This window comes from Amblyomma mixtum, chromosome 4 (genome assembly GCF_055824585.1).
Source record: "Amblyomma mixtum isolate Tamu chromosome 4, ASM5582458v1, whole genome shotgun sequence".
In the NCBI taxonomy this organism is placed as follows: domain Eukaryota; kingdom Metazoa; phylum Arthropoda; class Arachnida; order Ixodida; family Ixodidae; genus Amblyomma; species Amblyomma mixtum.
The window spans coordinates 67,666,214-67,685,356 of record NC_143015.1 but is presented as its reverse complement, the minus strand read 5'-3'; the positions used below and the strand labels follow the sequence as shown (position 1 = coordinate 67,685,356).

The 19,143-nt window shown below is 46.4% G+C and overlaps 1 protein-coding gene across 1 annotated transcript in view; it reads left to right on the top strand.

Annotated features, from left to right (window-relative positions):
- Positions 1-15,409, top strand: part of LOC149346754 (zinc carboxypeptidase-like) — a 34,927-nt gene extending 19,518 nt beyond the window's left edge. Inside the window, exons 10-11 of the mRNA XM_089586676.1 lie at positions 13,608-13,692; positions 15,013-15,409. Of these exons, the coding sequence (XP_089442802.1) occupies positions 13,608-13,692; positions 15,013-15,197 (270 nt within the window). The 3' untranslated portion in view covers positions 15,198-15,409. The remainder of the gene's footprint in view (positions 1-13,607; positions 13,693-15,012) is intronic.
- Positions 15,410-19,143: the final 3,734 nt, after the last annotated feature.

Sequence of the window (19,143 nt, the reverse complement as noted above, 5' to 3'; positions counted from 1 at the left end):
TACCCATGCTACGTTTGCCGTATGTTTCTTCACTTAAGCTGGCGGCGGAATTAAATTTTTACCTCTACAATTTCTCCGAACAGTGAGATCAAACTTTCTGCACTTTAAATTAGCCGAGTGTTTGCCTATGAGTTGAGGCATAAAGCTATATTTAACCACAGGTATTTATTTACCAAGAAGAAACACTCTGGGAAGCTCATGAATGTCGCCGGAGGTAGACTGATGACTTCAATTTTCTTCCTGTATAGAGTGAACTCGGGCTTATCGTGAAGCTGCATCGGCATTGTTGGAAAGCAGCGGCTTGCAACATGCGCCGGGTTTCTGTCGATCAGATTTTAAGGCAAAGCGCTAGATTGGTGGCAATTGTTTTATGCGAAGCATATTAAAGGGTCAGTCTACTGAATTTTATCGACCATATTTTCTTTGCGGCAACCGATAGCTCTTCACTCAAATTACCGTTTAGCCAGCTGTGGTGCCAAGGAGTGCGGTAGAACATTTTAAAATAGAATTTATTAATATGGGAACACGTCTGTATGAGATGGTAGTCTCATCTGGCAACCATCTGGATTTCCGCCGCGGGGCGACAAACATGGCGGCGCCCGTCGAAGCCGGACCTCTCGCTTCGGACTGAATTCTCGTTGTTGCTGCCTTTTTCAGTGCGTTCACTGGCCATAAATGGGGCGCCGGTCTATCGCTTCGTCTCATCTCGCCTATAAGAAAACATATAAGAGATAAATTTGCTTTATTTTAATAATTAGAGTGACGATTCTGCCGCTCCTAGGCTTAAGTGGAGAGTAGGTTTGTTTACAGCGATGGTTCCCGTCCTGACGACCAGATGGCGCCACTATAGGCTGAGTTTATTTTTGCGTCTCTGCGAGCATACGCTGAACTAAAAGTGGGAATGTGCCTGCGTTTTGCGTACGTGTAACTATAGATATTCATGTGATTTACAGAAAAAGCGAGCGGTACGCCTTCTACAGTTTACTAGAACAAAACGTGCGTTTCTCTGACATTGGGGCATACAAATGGTACGTAGTATATTCACTTATGCTTCTACAAAAAAAGACTACCACTTTCTTGAACAAAATGAACGTTTGGGGTCGCCACCATGCTTTTTTACGCGACTTTTGACGGCGAAATAAAATATAAATTCCTGCCTAAACCGGGCGCAGACCCCTCGTTATTGATGTAATAGGGTGCCAACTACCAGAATATGCCATTATTTATACATTCATCTCGGTGAGTAGACTGACCCTTTACCGTAGGTTTCGGGCCTTCGCGCGACGCCCGGCGGTGGCCACCATTGACCTTGAAGTGAGATCACATGATGTAACGTCACGTGATGACGTCACACCGGCTGCAGATGGGGCCTCATATCGCGCCGTCGGACGTCGCCCGGCGGAGGCCTCCACGCTTCGGTTCGCGCCATGGAGGAAGGAAAAAAAGAGAAGAGGCCGTCACGTGACATTTTGTGAAGCCGGAAACAAGCTCGGCGCCATCTTACTCCGGCGGGCTTCTGTTTACATTTCGCCGCCGCGCCGATTGCGCGCGCGTTTCAAAGCCAACGAAGGAGCGTGCTACCGCATGGGCGCAGGCCCCCGCGCGAGTGGCGCTTGGCTGCTTGCCGGTTTAGGGTGCCCTATGCTGGTATTCGTCAGCGGAAAAGTTAATAAAGCGGAAATACCCGTGTCAGACAGGCGGCTACTTCCAGTTACTGCTTCGTACTGCGTCGTATTCGTGCCGTCTCCAACTGCTCGGCCCTGGTCACAATTAGTTGCAGCCGGGAAAAATGCTTATCTCAACTCCTGCAAGCGCAGGAAGTGACCTCCGCTTTCAATTACTGCGGTGACGCATCTTGACATGCAGTATCCGTCGCCACTTTTGGCTACGTTTTTTTTTTTTTAAACTTCCCTGGCAGTGGCGTAGCCAGATGTTTGGGGGGGGGGGGGGGGGGCTCGTGTTGCAACGCGGCCTCCTCATAGAATTTGCGGAGGGATCAAACGCAAGAATATATAATAACTGCATTGCTGTTGAGAATGCCATTGTGCATTAGATAAAGCTCACTGTCTAGAAAAGTGAAATATGTATTCTTTAAAATAAAAGAATGTATATTCGTATGCCTCGATCAAAAATCGTGTTAACTGATAATAATGCTCCCATGTTTTTGCGTATTTACTAAGTAAACAAAATATCACGCGAAGTCTACCTTGAGTTTAGAATAACGTTAGAATATGTTAAGTCGGGATCGAATTAATCACAGGTATAACCAAGACGCCGCTAGAAACTACAGTGAATGCATAAAGGTACGCACCAATAGGCGCATACAAAATAGACGGTAAATTTTACATTCGACCGAATGAGCCCCTGCATTCTTTACTCAGTATTGCATGCAATAGTCACCGCTAGCTCAGGTTTTTTTAGTCATTTCAGCATAAATATTTTATCAAATTTTATAAGAGCTTTGGGGATGTTCTAAAATTAAGATTTCACATACCGATCGCCTGAAAGCACTTAAATTTCTTTTTTTTTAATGCTGTGTGTCTTGGATCTCACAGCGTATTTCATGAAGTTAAAGGGGTGGAGACACCAAATTTTGAAGCTATAAAAAGCCTGCTATGGGGTTCCTATGTATGCAAGGGCACTCACAGCCAGGTGTTGGACGCAACAAACGTTTACAAAATATTTTAATTCGGTTCCAAAGATTACCTAAATGCTCACTCTCACGATCTAGACCCATCGCTAGCGCCATCAACCATGACGTCACAAGGGGTGTAGAAAAATAGTTTCAGTGACGTCATACCAAAACACAGTGACGTACGATGAGCGGGGCACAGCCGCGTGAGCGCAGTCGACGCACCAGCGAGCCGCGTTTGCTGCTAACCGCCACTCGCTCGGTTTGCGGCGGGCCGTTGCGAACAGCGTCGCAACGTCCGATTGCAGCTCGTTGCCTGCGTCCGGCCTGCTAGATGTCAACGGCGGGCCGCTCGCGGCAACAACGACGGGAAGCGGCAGCGTCATGATGACATAGGGCGCACTCCTTGGAGCCGGGCGGTCTGCGCCAGTCTTCGTGCCGAACGCCGGCGTCTGAAGAACGCGATAGTATTGTTTGTTCACGTTCATAGCAAACCCTGGGATATATGAATATCAAAAATGCATCGTTTCTGACGATCGTTGGCAAATACCGAGTTCCTGGTAGAAGTGATGACTGCGATGCAAGCAAATTTCATCCCATAGCCGGTTTTGTGCTGCTGCTATCTGGTGCTACCTGGTGCTAGCTCTGTTGCTGAAGACGTCGTGGAAATCGAACATATCTTTTATTATGGGACGAGTTCACAGTAGAGGGGTGCCGAGCGGAGCACGTTTCTGAGCGCTGGCCAGTCCCGAAGCGCCCTCAGCTGCGGAGTCGATATGCGAAAGCAGCTAGGCCTAGCGACGACTAGGGCAGTCTGGGACTAGCGCGCAGGTCGTCGGCCGGCGTTGCCGCAGGCAGTGTCGCTACCGAAAGATCCACTTTTAGCACAGTCATGCTGTCGTATCTCGAATCTAGAAAGCATCCTTTCTGGTAGCATGGCTGTTTTGTATTTTCTTGTGCGGATGTTAAGTACGCCGAGTCTGCCGGCCGGTAGGTCAGCCTGGATACCGTCTGCCGACGTCATAAAAGCGAGCTAAAGAGTGTTCTTGACGTAAATAATACACCATGGGACAAGATATGTGAAAAAAGTGTCATTTTTGAGGATCGCTGACCAATACTGAGCTGCTAGTAGAGGTAACAACTGTGATATGAGCAAATTTCTCACAACCGCGCCTAGCAGCTGCCGCTGGCGCGACGTTGGGGTCCGGCTCGCCTGGCGCCCGCTAGCTCCGCTGCCGAAGGCGTCGTGGAGATTGACCATACTATTATTTTATTGTGAGATGATTCTGTTAACACTACAGCTATTTGTGAAAAGTAGGCCTTTTATTATAGCGCAGGCGACTTCCGAAGCGCCGGCCGCTTGCTAAACAGGCTATAGGCCTAGCGGTCGACGACCACGGCAGCCAGGCAGCAGCAGAGCTCGTCGCCCGGAGCGCCCGCGAGCGGTGCCGTTGCCGAAAGCTCCCAACATAAGCAGACATGCTTTGTCGCTGCTCGAGTATAGCTGGCAGTTCTGATAACAAGGCGATCTTGTCTTTTCTTGTGATATTTGTACACCATCCCAAGCAGCGCTCAGGTACTGCTGCACGGCAGCGAAGTGTGACACCGGTTGTGGGCGCAGCTTGGGTAGAGCGGCGCAGCGATGCTTACTGGCATTTTGCAAAGTGTTTCGCATCCTCACGCGAACCCGCGAAGGCGATATTAGCGTGCGAACAAAAAAAAAGTAGATGTCCTCACTCATTGGAATCAGATCTGTCAGAATCCGAGCTGCTGGGACTAGACGTGCAGTTGTTTGTTTTCATGCGCTGGTCAGCACGTGTGTGGGAAAGCAGACGATGCAGCAGTAGGTGCGTCACAACTTCTGTGGGCCCACGTGACCAAGCGAAGCAGTTGATCTTCCCCCTCTGTGACGTCACTGTGCAACTCGGCGTTCCGAAACCGAAAATCGTTCACCTAAAAATGCTATAATAAATTATTCACTGTGAATATATGAATCTTTGAGTGTGTATCATGCTTCCTGGAGCCATAAGAAACGTTTGGAACTAAGAACGCGCGAACCACAAATTTGGTGTCTCCACCCCTTTAATGCAGTATAAAGTACTGCCTTTAAATTTAAGCTTCCTGAAATGTTCCAGTATATGGCTACCCTGGAAGCCTTACATGTCCAGCTTGCTGGCACGAGGCTTATATTTGAATGGGACTCTGCAACACTTTCTATTTGAGAGTATAATGTTCTTTTAGTGGGCAGCTGTCAAATGTGCTCATGAGGTTGTAAAAACAAAATCCTTCTTTTCTAGAACGAGTTTAGAGGTTCATGCATGAGATCACTGAGCAAGGCTATTGATGTGGGGTTGTCTGCATGCTATGCTCGCATAAAAGTGTCCCACTTACTGGCCACACCTTAATCCCGCTCTCTGGTGGATAGCACAAACCTCTCAGTTTTATGCTGAATGAGTGTGCACTTGTCTGCTTTGGATTCAGCAGTGAAAAATGCTGCCATGCATGACCACACTCCACCTTAGAGTTAAACCTGCCTTTTATTGCAGCTCTTGTCCCTGAATGTTGCAATCTGCCTCCATTGTGTATGTTTTGGAAGCTGGCAGTGTCAACAGTGCCTTCTGTTGCAGCAGTGAGGATTAGAAAAATTCTGCAGTGTTTTTTTGTTGGTGTTGAATACCATACTTATCTTCATTGCATGTTTTCGTGCGGCTGGCCATGCAAGGAATGCTTTCTCATACAGCAGTGAGGATGGGCAAATATACTCATAAGTTTGAGTTCTTGACCCTGAACACAAAATGTAGTATCATAAGGTGTTGTAATGGTGGCCGTGCCAACAATGACTTTTGATTCACAACTCCAAAAGCCATTCATAGAGGCGACAGAAACGGAGAGGGCCAAAGTGCATATAGTGGACGGCAGGGGAGGATTTATGAATGGGGGGAGGGGCGTCGCTTCCCTCCAAAAGACTGAAATTTTACATAGGACAGCCATTCTGAACACCTTTTTCTCAATTAAAAAATTTCAGAAAATATACGTTTAAAATGTGACTGCCCCCTCCGTAAATCCACCCTTTGTAGCATGGCAACATCGCATATGTTTCACATCCACAGATCTAGTATTGTGCATAATATATATGACCGTAGCTTTCCAGACTTCTAGAAGTCTAGTAGTCCCCAGTGGCTGCAGTATAAGTTTCATGGTGCTGTGCCTCATTTCAATGCTGTGTTTCATATTTGATGTGCAGAGCTGCAGCTGTACGCTCCACTCTACTTGGTGAAAAAGTTCAGGGGGCACTTTGGCACACTAAACTGCTTCAAGGCAAGCCTTTCCTGGAGCACTGTTAGGCATTGACTGAGAGACTGTTTGTTATTGACTAGTGTTTTATTTGGCTGTATACTTTAACTGCGCATTCAAACTACACACTTTCAGAGGCGCGTTTCACTTCTCCCCTAGTGCGTCTCTTTATCTGCTTCTTCGACTTCGTCTGTATCCACGACTTCCTCAAAGTTTAGGTCGGGGGAGATTTCCGCAGATGGCTCATGCCCGGTTAATTCTTTGGTTGATCGGGTCTACGTCGACTACTACCGCCTTGTGGTCACTGAAGTGGAGTGATATGTAGTCTAGATCTTTGACGCTGGGGTGGGTTCTGAAGACCAAATCCAAGCAGCTTCCGTACTTGGTGGTAGCTTTGTCCCGTGGAGTAGACAAGTGCAGACCCAGAGATTTCTGCATTCCATCTAGGAAGTCTTGATGCGTTCTGGCATCCTGGTTGAAGTCTCCTACCACTATCATTGGGCCAAACTTGAACCAGCTTGGTAGCACTCGTCCCATGAATTCATGGCCAGCCCGTTGGGATATGTGAGGTGACAAGTAGACGCACACCACGTTGAGTCCACTTTCGAGCTTGACACCGCACACTTCCCCCACATCAAAGTGCAAGTCGTCAAACTGTAGCGGTGTTAGGTTGACGTCTGGGTGCGCGTAAATGGCAACTCCCGCTGCTTGGTTGGAAGCACGACTTGCTCCTGTAACGTAGTGAAAGCCTTTGATCTCAACTGGTGCCACCAAGGGATTCATCCATGTTTCAGTTAGACAGAGAACCTTGCACCGAGCCAAGACATGGTCATGTGCGACGTCTTGACCGTGTAGTGACAGTGAACGTACATTCGCACAAGCTAGTGGAAGCTGTGATGCTTCCATGATCGCATTGCACCGCTGGGTGATTGTAGTCAAGCGATGATCGTTTAGACGCCTGAACTCGTCCATGAGGCTGCGGTTTGGGTTGCTAGTCAAGCCGTGGCGGAACTTGGCCGTGCTCGTCGGCAAATTTGTTTTTTAGGAAAGGAAATGAATCTGTCTCGCATATCTCGGTGACACCTGAACCTCACCGGAAGAAGGGAGGGACATGAGAGTGAACGAAGACACCGTATTCAGTACACGCGGCTTTGAAAATGTTTTTTGAGGCAAGGAAATGTAACTGTCTCTCATATCTCGGTGTACACCTAAACCTCACCGGAAGAAGGGAGGGACATTAGAGTGAACGAAGACACCGTATTCAGTACACGCGCCTTTGAAAATGGTTTTTTGAGGAAAGGAAATGTAACTGTCTCTCATATCTCGGTGTACACCTAAACCTCGCCGTAACGGGAAGGGAGGAAGATGGGAGTGAACGAAGACACCGTAGTCACTAGACGCGCCTTTGTCCATTCCAAATCATCGAGCTGGCATGGCGAAGTGGTAGCGTGCTCGTCTCGCACTCCGGAGACCGGGGTTCGATTCTCAAGCTCGGAAAATTTCCTACTCTGTTTTATTTGTTTATCTGGTCTGACTAGAAAGGCTAATTGGTTAAGTAAGTCCCACTAACTTGGAGCATCACTATACGATTCCTTTAATTGGTTGCATGGTTAGTAGCCAAAGTGCAATTGGCCCTCTTTGAAATTCGCGCACTGTGACGTCACGACCGTTTCGACCAACTGAAAAGCGTGACATTTTCTGTCGACAACGAATTCTGCTTACAACGATGAGGCATTAAAGGCTTCCGCCTTAATACTAGCTTGTAATGTCACTGCATAGTAGCACACTTTACTTGTGATCGACAATACAGGCAATGAAAGTCGATCTGTTGTACGTAATGAATGCATCAAATTATTTTTCTCCAACATAACCACAGGCCCTTTTGCTGGGCTAGTTGGTGTGGCATTATGTTCAGGAAAGTAAAAACAGCATAAATGTTACACAAACCACACAGAAAGATGGACAGGACGGGCGCTGTCCGTCTTTCTGTGTGGTTTATTGTGTAAAATTTAGCGCTGTTTTTACTTTCCTGAACACAATAACCACCACAAGCATCAATGAAATTCAGCGCACATGCAGATCCTCATTTCACCACGTACTTTTTACGACAAATAACACTATCACAGGACATGGGCACAATAAACACATGTGAGAAAAGGCCTCCAAATTCAGTTAGAGCTTCGCCTTTTTCGCACTTCTTGACCATGACATCAGCTAGAAAAGCAATTGCAAACCTGCTACAGGAAACTGGTCTAAACATAGCGCGTGACCAAAAGCACAGAATTGGCCACGATATTGATACATGCATTCGAAGAGACAGAAGTAGTGCATGCACTAGAAGAGAAAGAAGTTAGTTGGCTCTCGCTCGCGCGCTCGGACGTCCCGCCGCAGTTTTTCGTACTCCGGTGTTCGATTTCGCGTTGCACGCTACAATATGAACGAATACACTTGAGCCCGGCACGTCACAGAGGCAAATAGCTCGCTAGACGCTTCAAACGGTACACGCTTCAAACGGGCATGTAACAAAGTTTTTTACAATATCGCTCTCCGCCCATGTCATGGCCCCCGCCGCTCAAACGAGCGCAATCGTAGAAAAACGAAAATGACAGTTATACCGACGTCAGTGACAATCGCTGGAGCGTTGCAAGAACACGCATAGGTAGCAACGAGGTTTCCCTGCCGATGTAAACGGGAGCGCGAATTGCCCACACACACTGCACGTACAGGACGCGAAACGTCCGCACAATGCGCCGACGACCGCTCTAGCGCACGCCGTATTGAATCACTGGTGAACGAACAGCGCGAATGCAGCGGCGGTCTCCCGACGGCTCCGAGCAGTGACGCAGTAGACGAAATGCCCGTGCGATCGTGGTCGCCGAGCACGTTGAAATCAATGCACGCAACAACGAGAGTTTTGCAGCGAATTCCACCTGAGATATGAGTGAACGGCGCCAACGTGAGCCTGTGAGCACGATCAAAATCAAACTCGAGCAGTTGAGGAAAGCACGCCTACGCCGCACCTCAAATGCTACGCCGCGGCCGTCTGCTATCGCCTGGTTTGTAAACAGCAACTACGACGCCGTTGCTAAGCTGCCGGAGTAAGATGGCCTCCCAATCGAGAAAAAAACCACGTGATTTCCTCCACACTTTTCTCCCAGGGAGCTGTGTGGAAAGGGCCTCTCCTCTTTTTTTCCTTCCTCCATGGTTCGCGCCGTCGCGCGCGACGCGGCGGCGGCGCCACCATCGCTGCATCACGTGATATGTGACGCCACGCCAGGGATGAAGCGGCGCGCGCCCGCCGTCGCGTCAGTCTCTGTGCCCGCAACCGCGCCAGCGTCTTTGCGCCGGGCGTGTATGCGGTCAAGATGCCTCCAAACGCTAAGGACGTTAATAATAAGAATGCAAAACGAAGGCTGCTTCGCATCCACTGGGCTTAACCTTGATAAGCCTCCAACTTTTTTTAGTCTCTCGCCAGCCCTTGCGATCTAAGAACTAGGAAACCAGGATGGTGGTTGTTAATGAATTCGACGTCACAAGTTCCGAATCATTGCGAGTAGAAAGTGGGATCTTACAGGATCGTGTCATCATCAGCCTGACTACTCCCAGTGCAAAGAAAAAAACGCTTCTTTGTTATCGATCCGATTACATCGTTCTTGTTCCAGATACTGCTACCTTGTCCATGCAAACTTGCTAATTTCACCCACCTGCCTAACCTTCTGCCGCTACACATGTCTTTCCTTGAAATCTAGTCTGTTAAAATTAACGACCACCAGTTACTTTGCCTTCGCATTACATGCCCTGCCCATTCCCATGTCTTCTTGATTTCGACTAGGTTTTTACTTGACCCACTCTGTCCTCTTCCTGGCTGTTAAAGTTACAATAATCGCTTTACTTGTCATAGATTGCTTCGTAGTCCTTCATTTAAGTTCAGTCTTTTTTGGTGTTCTTTCTGGTGATAAGAACTGGGGGCGTACTAAAGCATCGGTCGCTCTGAACAATCTTTCCTGCTTCAAACAGCTCACGCTCAAGTCTTCCTACATGCCAACCAATTGCCGAAGTGTTAAATATTTTTTCCTCATCATGAGCTACCAACAAGGCCAAATTACTATTCTTCTGTGGTCGTGAGCTCAATCGCTAGCCTTTCTGCGCATTTCCGTGGTCAGAATCAGGCGTAAATGTGTAGCCGCTTAATGGAAAGTGCTGATCAGCCCTAAGCAATTAACGGATCCCAGTGATGGAAGCTAGATTGACGGAGGCTGTAGAACCCGCATTAAAATTGAAGCTGCGCCATCCGACGGTCCAATCGCTGGCAGAGATATTCTAGGACGAAGAAAAGGGTTGCAAGCTGTGCACTAGAGGAGGATGATGGAGTTATAGGAACTTAGTAGGCATCCACTGCGAGAAATTCCAGAGCAATGCTTTAAAATCCAGAATTAACCTACCGAATTAACGAATTAACCTAGGGTGAACCTCGCGTATTCAAAAGAAGATAAGCTCTCAGAACTTGCCACTAGGTCCCAAATAGTCGGCCCACAATCTGACGGACGGAAGCAAGATGAATATTAAACAACAAATAAAGAAAGGCGCTCAACAAGTATTTCGCTCTAACGAGGGTAATGTTACGTATGCATGAGAAGGAATCTGTAGCTTCCGTGAGCTAGCATATACTTTGATCTATCGCTGAACAAAAATCGCAACAACGCAGAGGTTTGTTCACTGCCGGTAGCTCGAGACTGCAGCTCTGGAGGTGAATTCGGCCTCGTCTTCTCTAGAATGTGCTAACAGGCACGTTTTCACACGTCATGCCCACACTCCCGGATCTCTAATTGCGCGTCCTAGCGACTTCTTTCAGCTCCGTTTCGTCCTCGTTCGACTGGCTAGGCATGAGAAACGTTAGAAAAAAAGCCAATTGGTGCAATGTAAAAACCTGACACACCACGACTTTGCAAGCCTTTTCTTAAAGTGCTGCTCCAGATAGTCTCATAAAATCTCTCCAAGGCGCATTATGCCCCACAATGACTGGTACTTCCACCGGATGGGGCTTTAAGACCCAGTTTCCTGTCGCGATCAATCAATAAATTCATTCCCACCAGCCTCGATAGGCAATTTGCTAACAATATGGTTGGTACCTTACGATGACGTGTCGATGTCACGAGACCTAGGCTGCCTACCTGCCATGAGATTGCTTCTGTGGGGATTTCGACACGAGAGTGTTAGTACACTCCTGTCGGAAAAAAAAAACGATGCTGGAGTCGCCGTAGTCGACCGTTTGAAGCCTTGCATCTGGAGCGGCCGCAGCAACCGGCTGATCTGGCAACCTAGGTGGATCACCTAGGTCAGGGGTGATCTTATGGCTTCATCTGAGCCTACCTTCCGTGACAGGTAGGCTCCGTGGACAGGTAGGCTCCGTGAACTGACTTCCGTGGCAGGTGGCCGTTAAATTAATTATTGGTCTCAAATGGTTGCTCCGCATGAGAAACTTGAGTCACACAAGCATCCACCGGTGGCAGCAGCTGTCATTGCTGGGAAGTGGCGCATCGCTGTAAATGACCAATTGCGAATACATGGGCAACAATATTGTTGTTGCTGTGACTGAGAGAAGAATGAAAAGGAAATTGCACGAGCCTGCCTACTGGCTCCAGCCGAGCCACTACCGCTGCCACGTGCAGATAGAGGAGAGCTAAAAGATCAGAAGGAAGAGAAAAAGGAAAGAAAAGACGCGCGTCGCAGCAACAACTGTGTCCGCCGGAGCGGACTCTGCTGAAAAAACATAAGCGGCCGAAGCCGCGCTCGCCGAAGCGAGCCTTCGACGCTATCTCGTCCTACTCTTAAGGCGCAGCCTAAGTATCCCCTCCAGTTTGTCTTTTTTTCATTGACTTTTTCACTCACGACCCTTGACACCGACACCTATGACAGCTTTTGTGTGACACCGGACACTTAACGCTATCCTTTTAAATCTAGAGGACGAGGGGGAGTAGGAATAAGAGGAAAGGCAGGGAGGTTAACCGGAAGAATAACCGGTTTGCTACCCTACACGGAGGGAAGGGTGTGAGGGGATAAAAAAATGAAACAGAAAGGAGAGTTACAGAAAATTGAAGTCATATGAAAGTTAGCATTCGTGAAGTCAAAGCCAATCACGCAGGCCAGAAGTCCGCAAGAAGCGGAGCAGTGCCTTTGAGGACTTCACCGCCGACGATCGCCGCGGCCTATGGCCGAGAATCTTCATTTCTGTCAGTCTAGAGGGTGCCCATAGAACGATAGTTCTATTTACCTGTACTGAATATCGAAGAAACGACTTTCCTTGTGGTATTAATAATGGTTTGGTTTATGGGGTTTAACGTCCCAAAGCGACTAAGGCTAAGAGAGCGGCCGTAGTGGAGGGCTCCGGAAATTTCGACCACCTGGGGTTCTTTACCGTGCACTGACATCGTACAGTACACGGGTCTCTAGAATTTATCCTCCAAAAAATTTCAACCGCCATAGCCGGGATCGAACCCGCGTCTTTCGGGTCAGCAGCCGAGCACCATAACCACTGAGCCACCGCGGCGGCTTGTATTAATAATGCTTGCATTCCCGCTCTCAGTAGGTTACTTATGGTTGACGCCCCACAATTGTTCTAGACCAGTACCGGTCACCGCCATCAATAAGAATGTGAAGAGTTTATATTTATAGTAACCCATTTAGGTGTTTTTGCTTACAACAGTAAGGGAATATAACACAGTAACAAATGACAGGCTAAGTAGCTCGTCACTTACCAAATTTCTGTACAGGCAACGTTCTCCTCATCCCTCGGCATTCTTACTATGTATCCTTTTAGAGTCTTCATTAGTCTAATTCAATCTTGTTTGAATACCTACCGGGAACGCTTTCTTCGTAGATTTCTGGTTTATGGTTTATGGGGATTTAACGTCCTTAAGGCTATGATGAACGCCGTAGTGGAGGGCTCCGGAAATTTCGAACCTCTGGGGTTCTTTAATGTGGATTCGCATCGCACAGCACACGGACCTCTAGAATTTCAGCACACGGGCCTCTAGAATTTTGCCTTCGTCGAAATTTGAACGCCGCGACATGGATGGAAACCGCGTCTTTCCGGTCAGCGGCCAAGCGCGATAACCACTGGCCCATCATGACGGCCATTGTGTGTTTCTAATAATGCACTGCTCCTATTTTCATACAAAATTGCTCCAAGAATATATTATCAGCCTTGCACACAAAATGCTGACTCCTTTCGGGATGGCAGTATCTTTCATAAGTTCCTGTGCCAACGTTTGTAAGTTCACATATTTTGAGAGCTTGAAGCTTGCGATTTCCTTAACAGCCTCCGAGACACTAAAAGTAATATCTAAATTATTAAATAATAAAGAAATTACTGCGTATTACACAACAGCAGCCAAATATTGTCCTGCTTATGAATGCATTCCAATACTCTTCTGGAAGACCTACGGTACGTTTGCGTTTGTTATGCAGCTGTATCCAAATAATTAAACATGAAGAGGGGATTGACAGTATGCTCATATTTTTCGTTGCTCTAATTATGATAAGCAGCTTAATCCTACCTTAAGGAATCTTACAGTATCCTATCTTACGGTTTCAATCCTATGCTTACGGTAAGTGCTCTATTGATATTGCGAACATCTTTTTATGTGGTAAGCTTGTAAATCATTAAAACTGTCCATTTCAGGTGAACATCTCACAAAGGGCGACAGAGGCCATTGAAAGCGTACGACGCACCCAATTTGATATTGGGCCCATTTCGAAGGTCATGTGTAAGTACACAACAGAGCACCTGATGTCAATTTCTTTTGACAGCAGCACCTCTGTAAACCCAATAAGGCCACTTTAATTGTGCGCAAAACGTCCTATATCTCGCACTACTTACTGCAAAGCATATGTCCTCTTCAGTCACGCCGGGAAGCAGTCAAAAACGTCCTTAGAAACTTGAAGATAGGCGGTGTGGAAATCACATCCACGCTTTTATCTCAACCAAGAATATACAATGAGGCTTCAAGTAGTAATTTTTATTATAAAAAAATCTCTCATTTGAGTACACTAGAGGACACTGTAAATATTATTTGCAAGATAAAAAAATCGTTTATCTTCTTTATCTGCATGTTGCACACCGCTCATATACCTCTAACATCTAGGGATCCATGATCATTACTGTATCATGCCGCAGCTTCAAAGGAACCTTGGGAATATATACCTTCAACTTCGTTATTACTATGACCAAGGTATAGAGAGGATTTCAAAATTTTACATATTCCATGGACCCCTCCGTAATTGTTGCGCTTTGAGTGTGAAGCATCTTTAATCTAATTAATAAGAAGATAGAGAACGATGTGGTATAATGTAGGTGTAATGTGTCGCAATCACTAACATCACCACTAAAGTGCCGGATAGAAAGAATCTTATGCTGGTAGACCGAGGAGTCAACTGCCTCAAGAATACACCCTTTGTCACAATGCCACGCAAAGAGTTTTCATTTTAAACGCTGGGAAACGGAAAATCACGAGGGTAATAAAGAAGAATAAAAAGGATAAAGGTTCGAAAGCAAGACAAAACGTTCCAGATGAGGTTACTTCAGGGCCAGTGGGGTCAACCGAGTGGAAATCCATGTAATTTTAGTTTTTTTATTTATGCTCGATTATATGACAAGCCTTCCTGGATATCCTGATGTTTGCTCGCCAGCAAAACACGCATTTACCGCGGAGGAAATTATAATTAGAAATAGAACAAATTTTGCACCTCCATTGGATCCGACGTCATGATGTCAAGACCGATATGAATTCCGTGATCTCCATCTGGAAGCGTGGGTAGGTATAGTCTAGCCTCACAGATCCGATCCCACATGGCTCTCTGGACGTCACCGCAGCTTGCTTTCGGAAACAGTTGGCGGTGGGAATGCCTGTAGTTCAATGTTTTTAAAGTTTACCGTTTAAACGGTTCGTTTTCGGTGAAAGCGGTCGTTTTCTCACAAGAACTCACTTATCTGCTCATACAGGTCAACTTAAACTCGTCCTCATAGCCAGTTTAACATCCATAATTAAAGGGATGGTGGAGTGACAATTATTTTCGCTATCTTTCAGACGCATCCTCTGGGAGCAGCGTAGACTGGGCGTACGACCAGGCAGGCATCAAGAAGTCATTCGCCCTCGAACTTGAGCCATCGTCGCAAGCGTTCGACTGGAAAAAAGCCTTCATGCTCAGCCCGAGAGAAATATTGAGCGCCGCCAAGGAGACATGGGAGGGAATCAAGGCAGCCGTCGCCTAGACCCGTCGGTAGTTCTACATCATGCCCCAACGCACTTTGGGGTGAAGCCCCTCGGAACTCCCATCTTACCGTTGTAGTCACCTCAAGCCTGACCGTTGAAGCTGCAGCATCTTAGAGCGCTTATGAGCTTCATATGTTCGTCCTGCAGCTGAGAAGACCATGACAGCCATTATGGGCACTTTACAACACACATGTTTTCCTGGTGGGAAGAAAACTATGTATGCATTTTGCTATGGAAGACAGTAGTAACATATTCGCTGAAATGGCACGTAATAAAATTAATTTAAAGTATGCTTCCTGTTCGTTACACGGCCAGCAACTTGATTTTACTCTCCATAAAAGGAAGAAATGAGTTGACAACATGCTCTTAGGAAACATCGCAAGGACGTCACCAAGACCTCACTGTGTTTCCAACTCATTTGGCATTTGGAATCAAAAGGCCTGAATGTCAGGACGGTCTCCCCATATGTCTGAATCGAGGGGTCATATACTTACAGTCAAATCATCTTCATGTGGTTTGCGGGTGGTTAGCACTGATATTAAACGCTGCTATTGGATAGGCGCTGTCGAGGTGATTACCGCCATCAAATCGGTTAGCTTACCGAGACAGAACGAGGTGCATAGATAGAGGAACGACCCGCAATCGCCCCTTTTGAAAAGTGCTAAAGGCTGCAGTCGCCACGATCATGTTAGTCTTGCGGTTTAGTTTAGCTTTATACGCTTTATTCAAAACTTAACAAGCACTATCATTCAATTCACTACTCCTTAAAACTTAATTTACGGTTTCTTGCTATAGTAAATATCGCTCCTGATATCACTGTCTACGCTGCCTCCCTGATTTTAAGCCACTAATCTTGCAGCCGTTTTTAGTGACCCCTACGGAGAACAGTCGCAGGATTTTTCGTTAACCCTGGAATCTGGGGCATCATGTTTGCCAGTCCGAAGCAGCACAAGTAATCAGCTCAATCATGGCTTCACTGGGGCCCCTTGCAGTACCGTCCTTTGCCAATACGTTTCCAAATATTGGGCCAGTTAGCTGTGCTGCTTGAGATTACATCTCTAAATGACTGCCGATGCGGAAGCAGTGCTTCCAGATCACATCTGTTGCAGGTTGCAAAGCAGCAAAAATCTGTAAGCACTATGCACGTATTCAGGCAGTAAATGGAGCACTGCACGTGCCCTGGTAGGTCTGCCAGTGTGGCTTCCAAGATGCCGGGAATTCCAAAAGCAGAGGTAAACGAGTATATCAGAGACCATAAAATGGCAAACTTGGCGAAGGACAGTTCAGTACCTTTTGAACGCTAAACGGAGGTACAACCTGCTCGCCCGAGAGTTTAGGACCAAGGCCTCCTGATGCAGAAAACGGGTGTCATAAAACCTTTGACCAAGCAACAAAACTGCATAGTTGGAGTGTTGAAGAGTTGGCGCATGGGGAGAAAGTGATAATTTTAACTGTTAAACTGATAACAAAACCGCACGCACTCAAGACGGTACTTTGCCCTGGCCCTTTAGTTTCGCGCAACTGGCTCGAACAAGTGGTGAGTTGTGTTCTTTTGGGGAAAGATAAGCGGTTCGTACGGTCAAGAAAATCAAAGATGCGCACCACTTAGAACCGGAGTGGAGTTTATCGGCATCTTTTGACCGCTCAGCTATGCTTAAGATTTCTTCAGGCGAGCATTTGTCTAAGTTATTGCGCACTCTTAAAGGCAAGAGAGACAGAGGCAGGAAAAGGAAAGGCGGTGGTGTCTTGCATGCGGTCCTCAGAACGACCGCAAAAACCTCAGTTGTCGTTAGTTCACACCAGATATAACTGGTGCCGCTAAAAGTTTCCATATTCAGCAAAAACGCTCTGGAGATTTCAACGAGCATCGAGAAGTTTCTCCGACCGCACTGAGCACAATTGTTTTTTTCAGTCTGCTTTCAGGCTTGATTCATGCCTGCCTTTCGGGTTGTCTTCTCTAACTGTTGGGCAGTGTCTCTAACCGACGACTGATTGGTTTGCTGCCCTAAGGTAGCGTGGTAGCGTGTCCTGGCAGGGAATAAACAAAAATACGACGAAAATAATAGCCAATCGTGAAACAATGAGCGAAACGCCATACTTAGCATTTTCGCCTTGCTGTTTCGAATGCAGTAAGCATTTTCATCATATCAGTACATCAAATGAGACTGTACGCACATCCATTTGCTAGAAACTATTTTCAAAAATAACCTTGCTGTGCTTTCGAATGCAAACAAAATTTTCAAGAGTTTTATTAGGCGCCTCAGAGGTAAGAAAGAAAAACTTTAACGAATAAAGGAGAGCCCTCAGAGTATGTAACCACTTAGGGAAAGCAGACGTCCCTCCGGATCTTTTTGGATAGTACGTCTTGGTCCCCTCGGTTCGCTGTAAGTGTTGAGGAGGTATGCTGTCCACAAGCACGATTATATACTCCTTGATCCTGCTATCTACGAACGTTCGTTCCTTCATTTCTTTACTGTGCACACTAAGTGAATCACACTAGCTTGAAAAATTCATCCAACGCCTGTTTATAATTTTTTGTCAAGTACATCTTGTCATAAATATTTTAACAAATGTTGCACGTGTCCCACCAGCTACATATTTCTTGGTGTCGGCTACATACCTTGAGAGCAAGTGCTTTTAAGCGTTATACATTGCGATCACGGCCGCGGCGGTTGAATTTCGATGGAGGCGAAATTTTAGAGGCCCGTGTACTGTGCGATGTAAGTGCACGTTAAAGAACCCCAGGTGGTCGAAATCTCCGGAGCCCTTCACTACGGCGTCTCTCATAGCCTGAGTCGCTTTGGGACGTTAAGACCCTTAAAGCAAGTATACATTGCGCTTTTCCTCTGATCTTTACCAAGAACGGCAGAAAAAGTGAATCGTCTGTCTCCATGTTTAATTCAACAAAATAAACTTATTCTCTATATTCCTTTATTTAGTGTGAAATAAAAATTTTGGTCTTGTGTCAGGTGGAATCATTAGCAGCAACGGTTGCTGTATTATACTGACAGCTTTCCCTTTATTTATTTTCCATTTATCCCATGTGCCCGCAGTTTGACGTGCCAGGCCAGCTGAATGAATGCTTATGTCTTTCTGCTGTTTAGCTCTGTTTAGGTGCTATCACACGTATATTAGTTTTCGTGTAAATTGTGATAGCTCTAGTTCTCACTTCCACGCCCTGCTTAGTATCACGCCTACGCCACAGGGCTCAAGGGATGTGGACTTGTGTACATGTGCATGTACATCATGTGTACGTCTATTACAGCAAATGAAGTAAAACAAAACATATATCACTTACGCAAGGCAACATTGCTGTTAGGCAACGTGTTAACGGGAATTTTTTTTTTGCTCATGTTACAAACGCTACCTTTCACACGAATAAAAGTCACGTACACGAATATATTTCTGAAAATGTACCGCCAAGTTGCTCAACTCTGCGAATGAGCGGTTCAAATCTCTTAGGCTTCAAATATTTAATCTGTGCACTTAATACGCAAAATTGAAATGAAGGGTGCAAATTCTCGTTACAGGTGTTAGGTTTAGGTACCAGAATTCATATTTTACTATTTATTTTGCCACTGGTTATGGCTCCTGCTTTGCGTTCGTGATTGTCGACGCAGGCGAAGCAGTGCTAAAACAACCACGCAGCCTTTAACTTTCTAATACTACGAAGTCACAAAACTAAACTGGTCGTCATGACATGTGACATTAGATACATACAGTCGTGGATGTAATATGTACTTCCTTATGGGTACAATGCACAAGCTACCTGCTGTATTAAGCGCTTCGTGGTATTTAGCTTGAACGGTCGTCTGTGGAAGGCCTCCGTAACATCATGCTCGTTAAATCGTTGAGTTTATTTTATTCTTTCGCCAATGCCTTTTACGACCATTTCGCCCCTACCACCTATTTCACACCATTGGTTGGTTGGTTTATGGGGTTTAA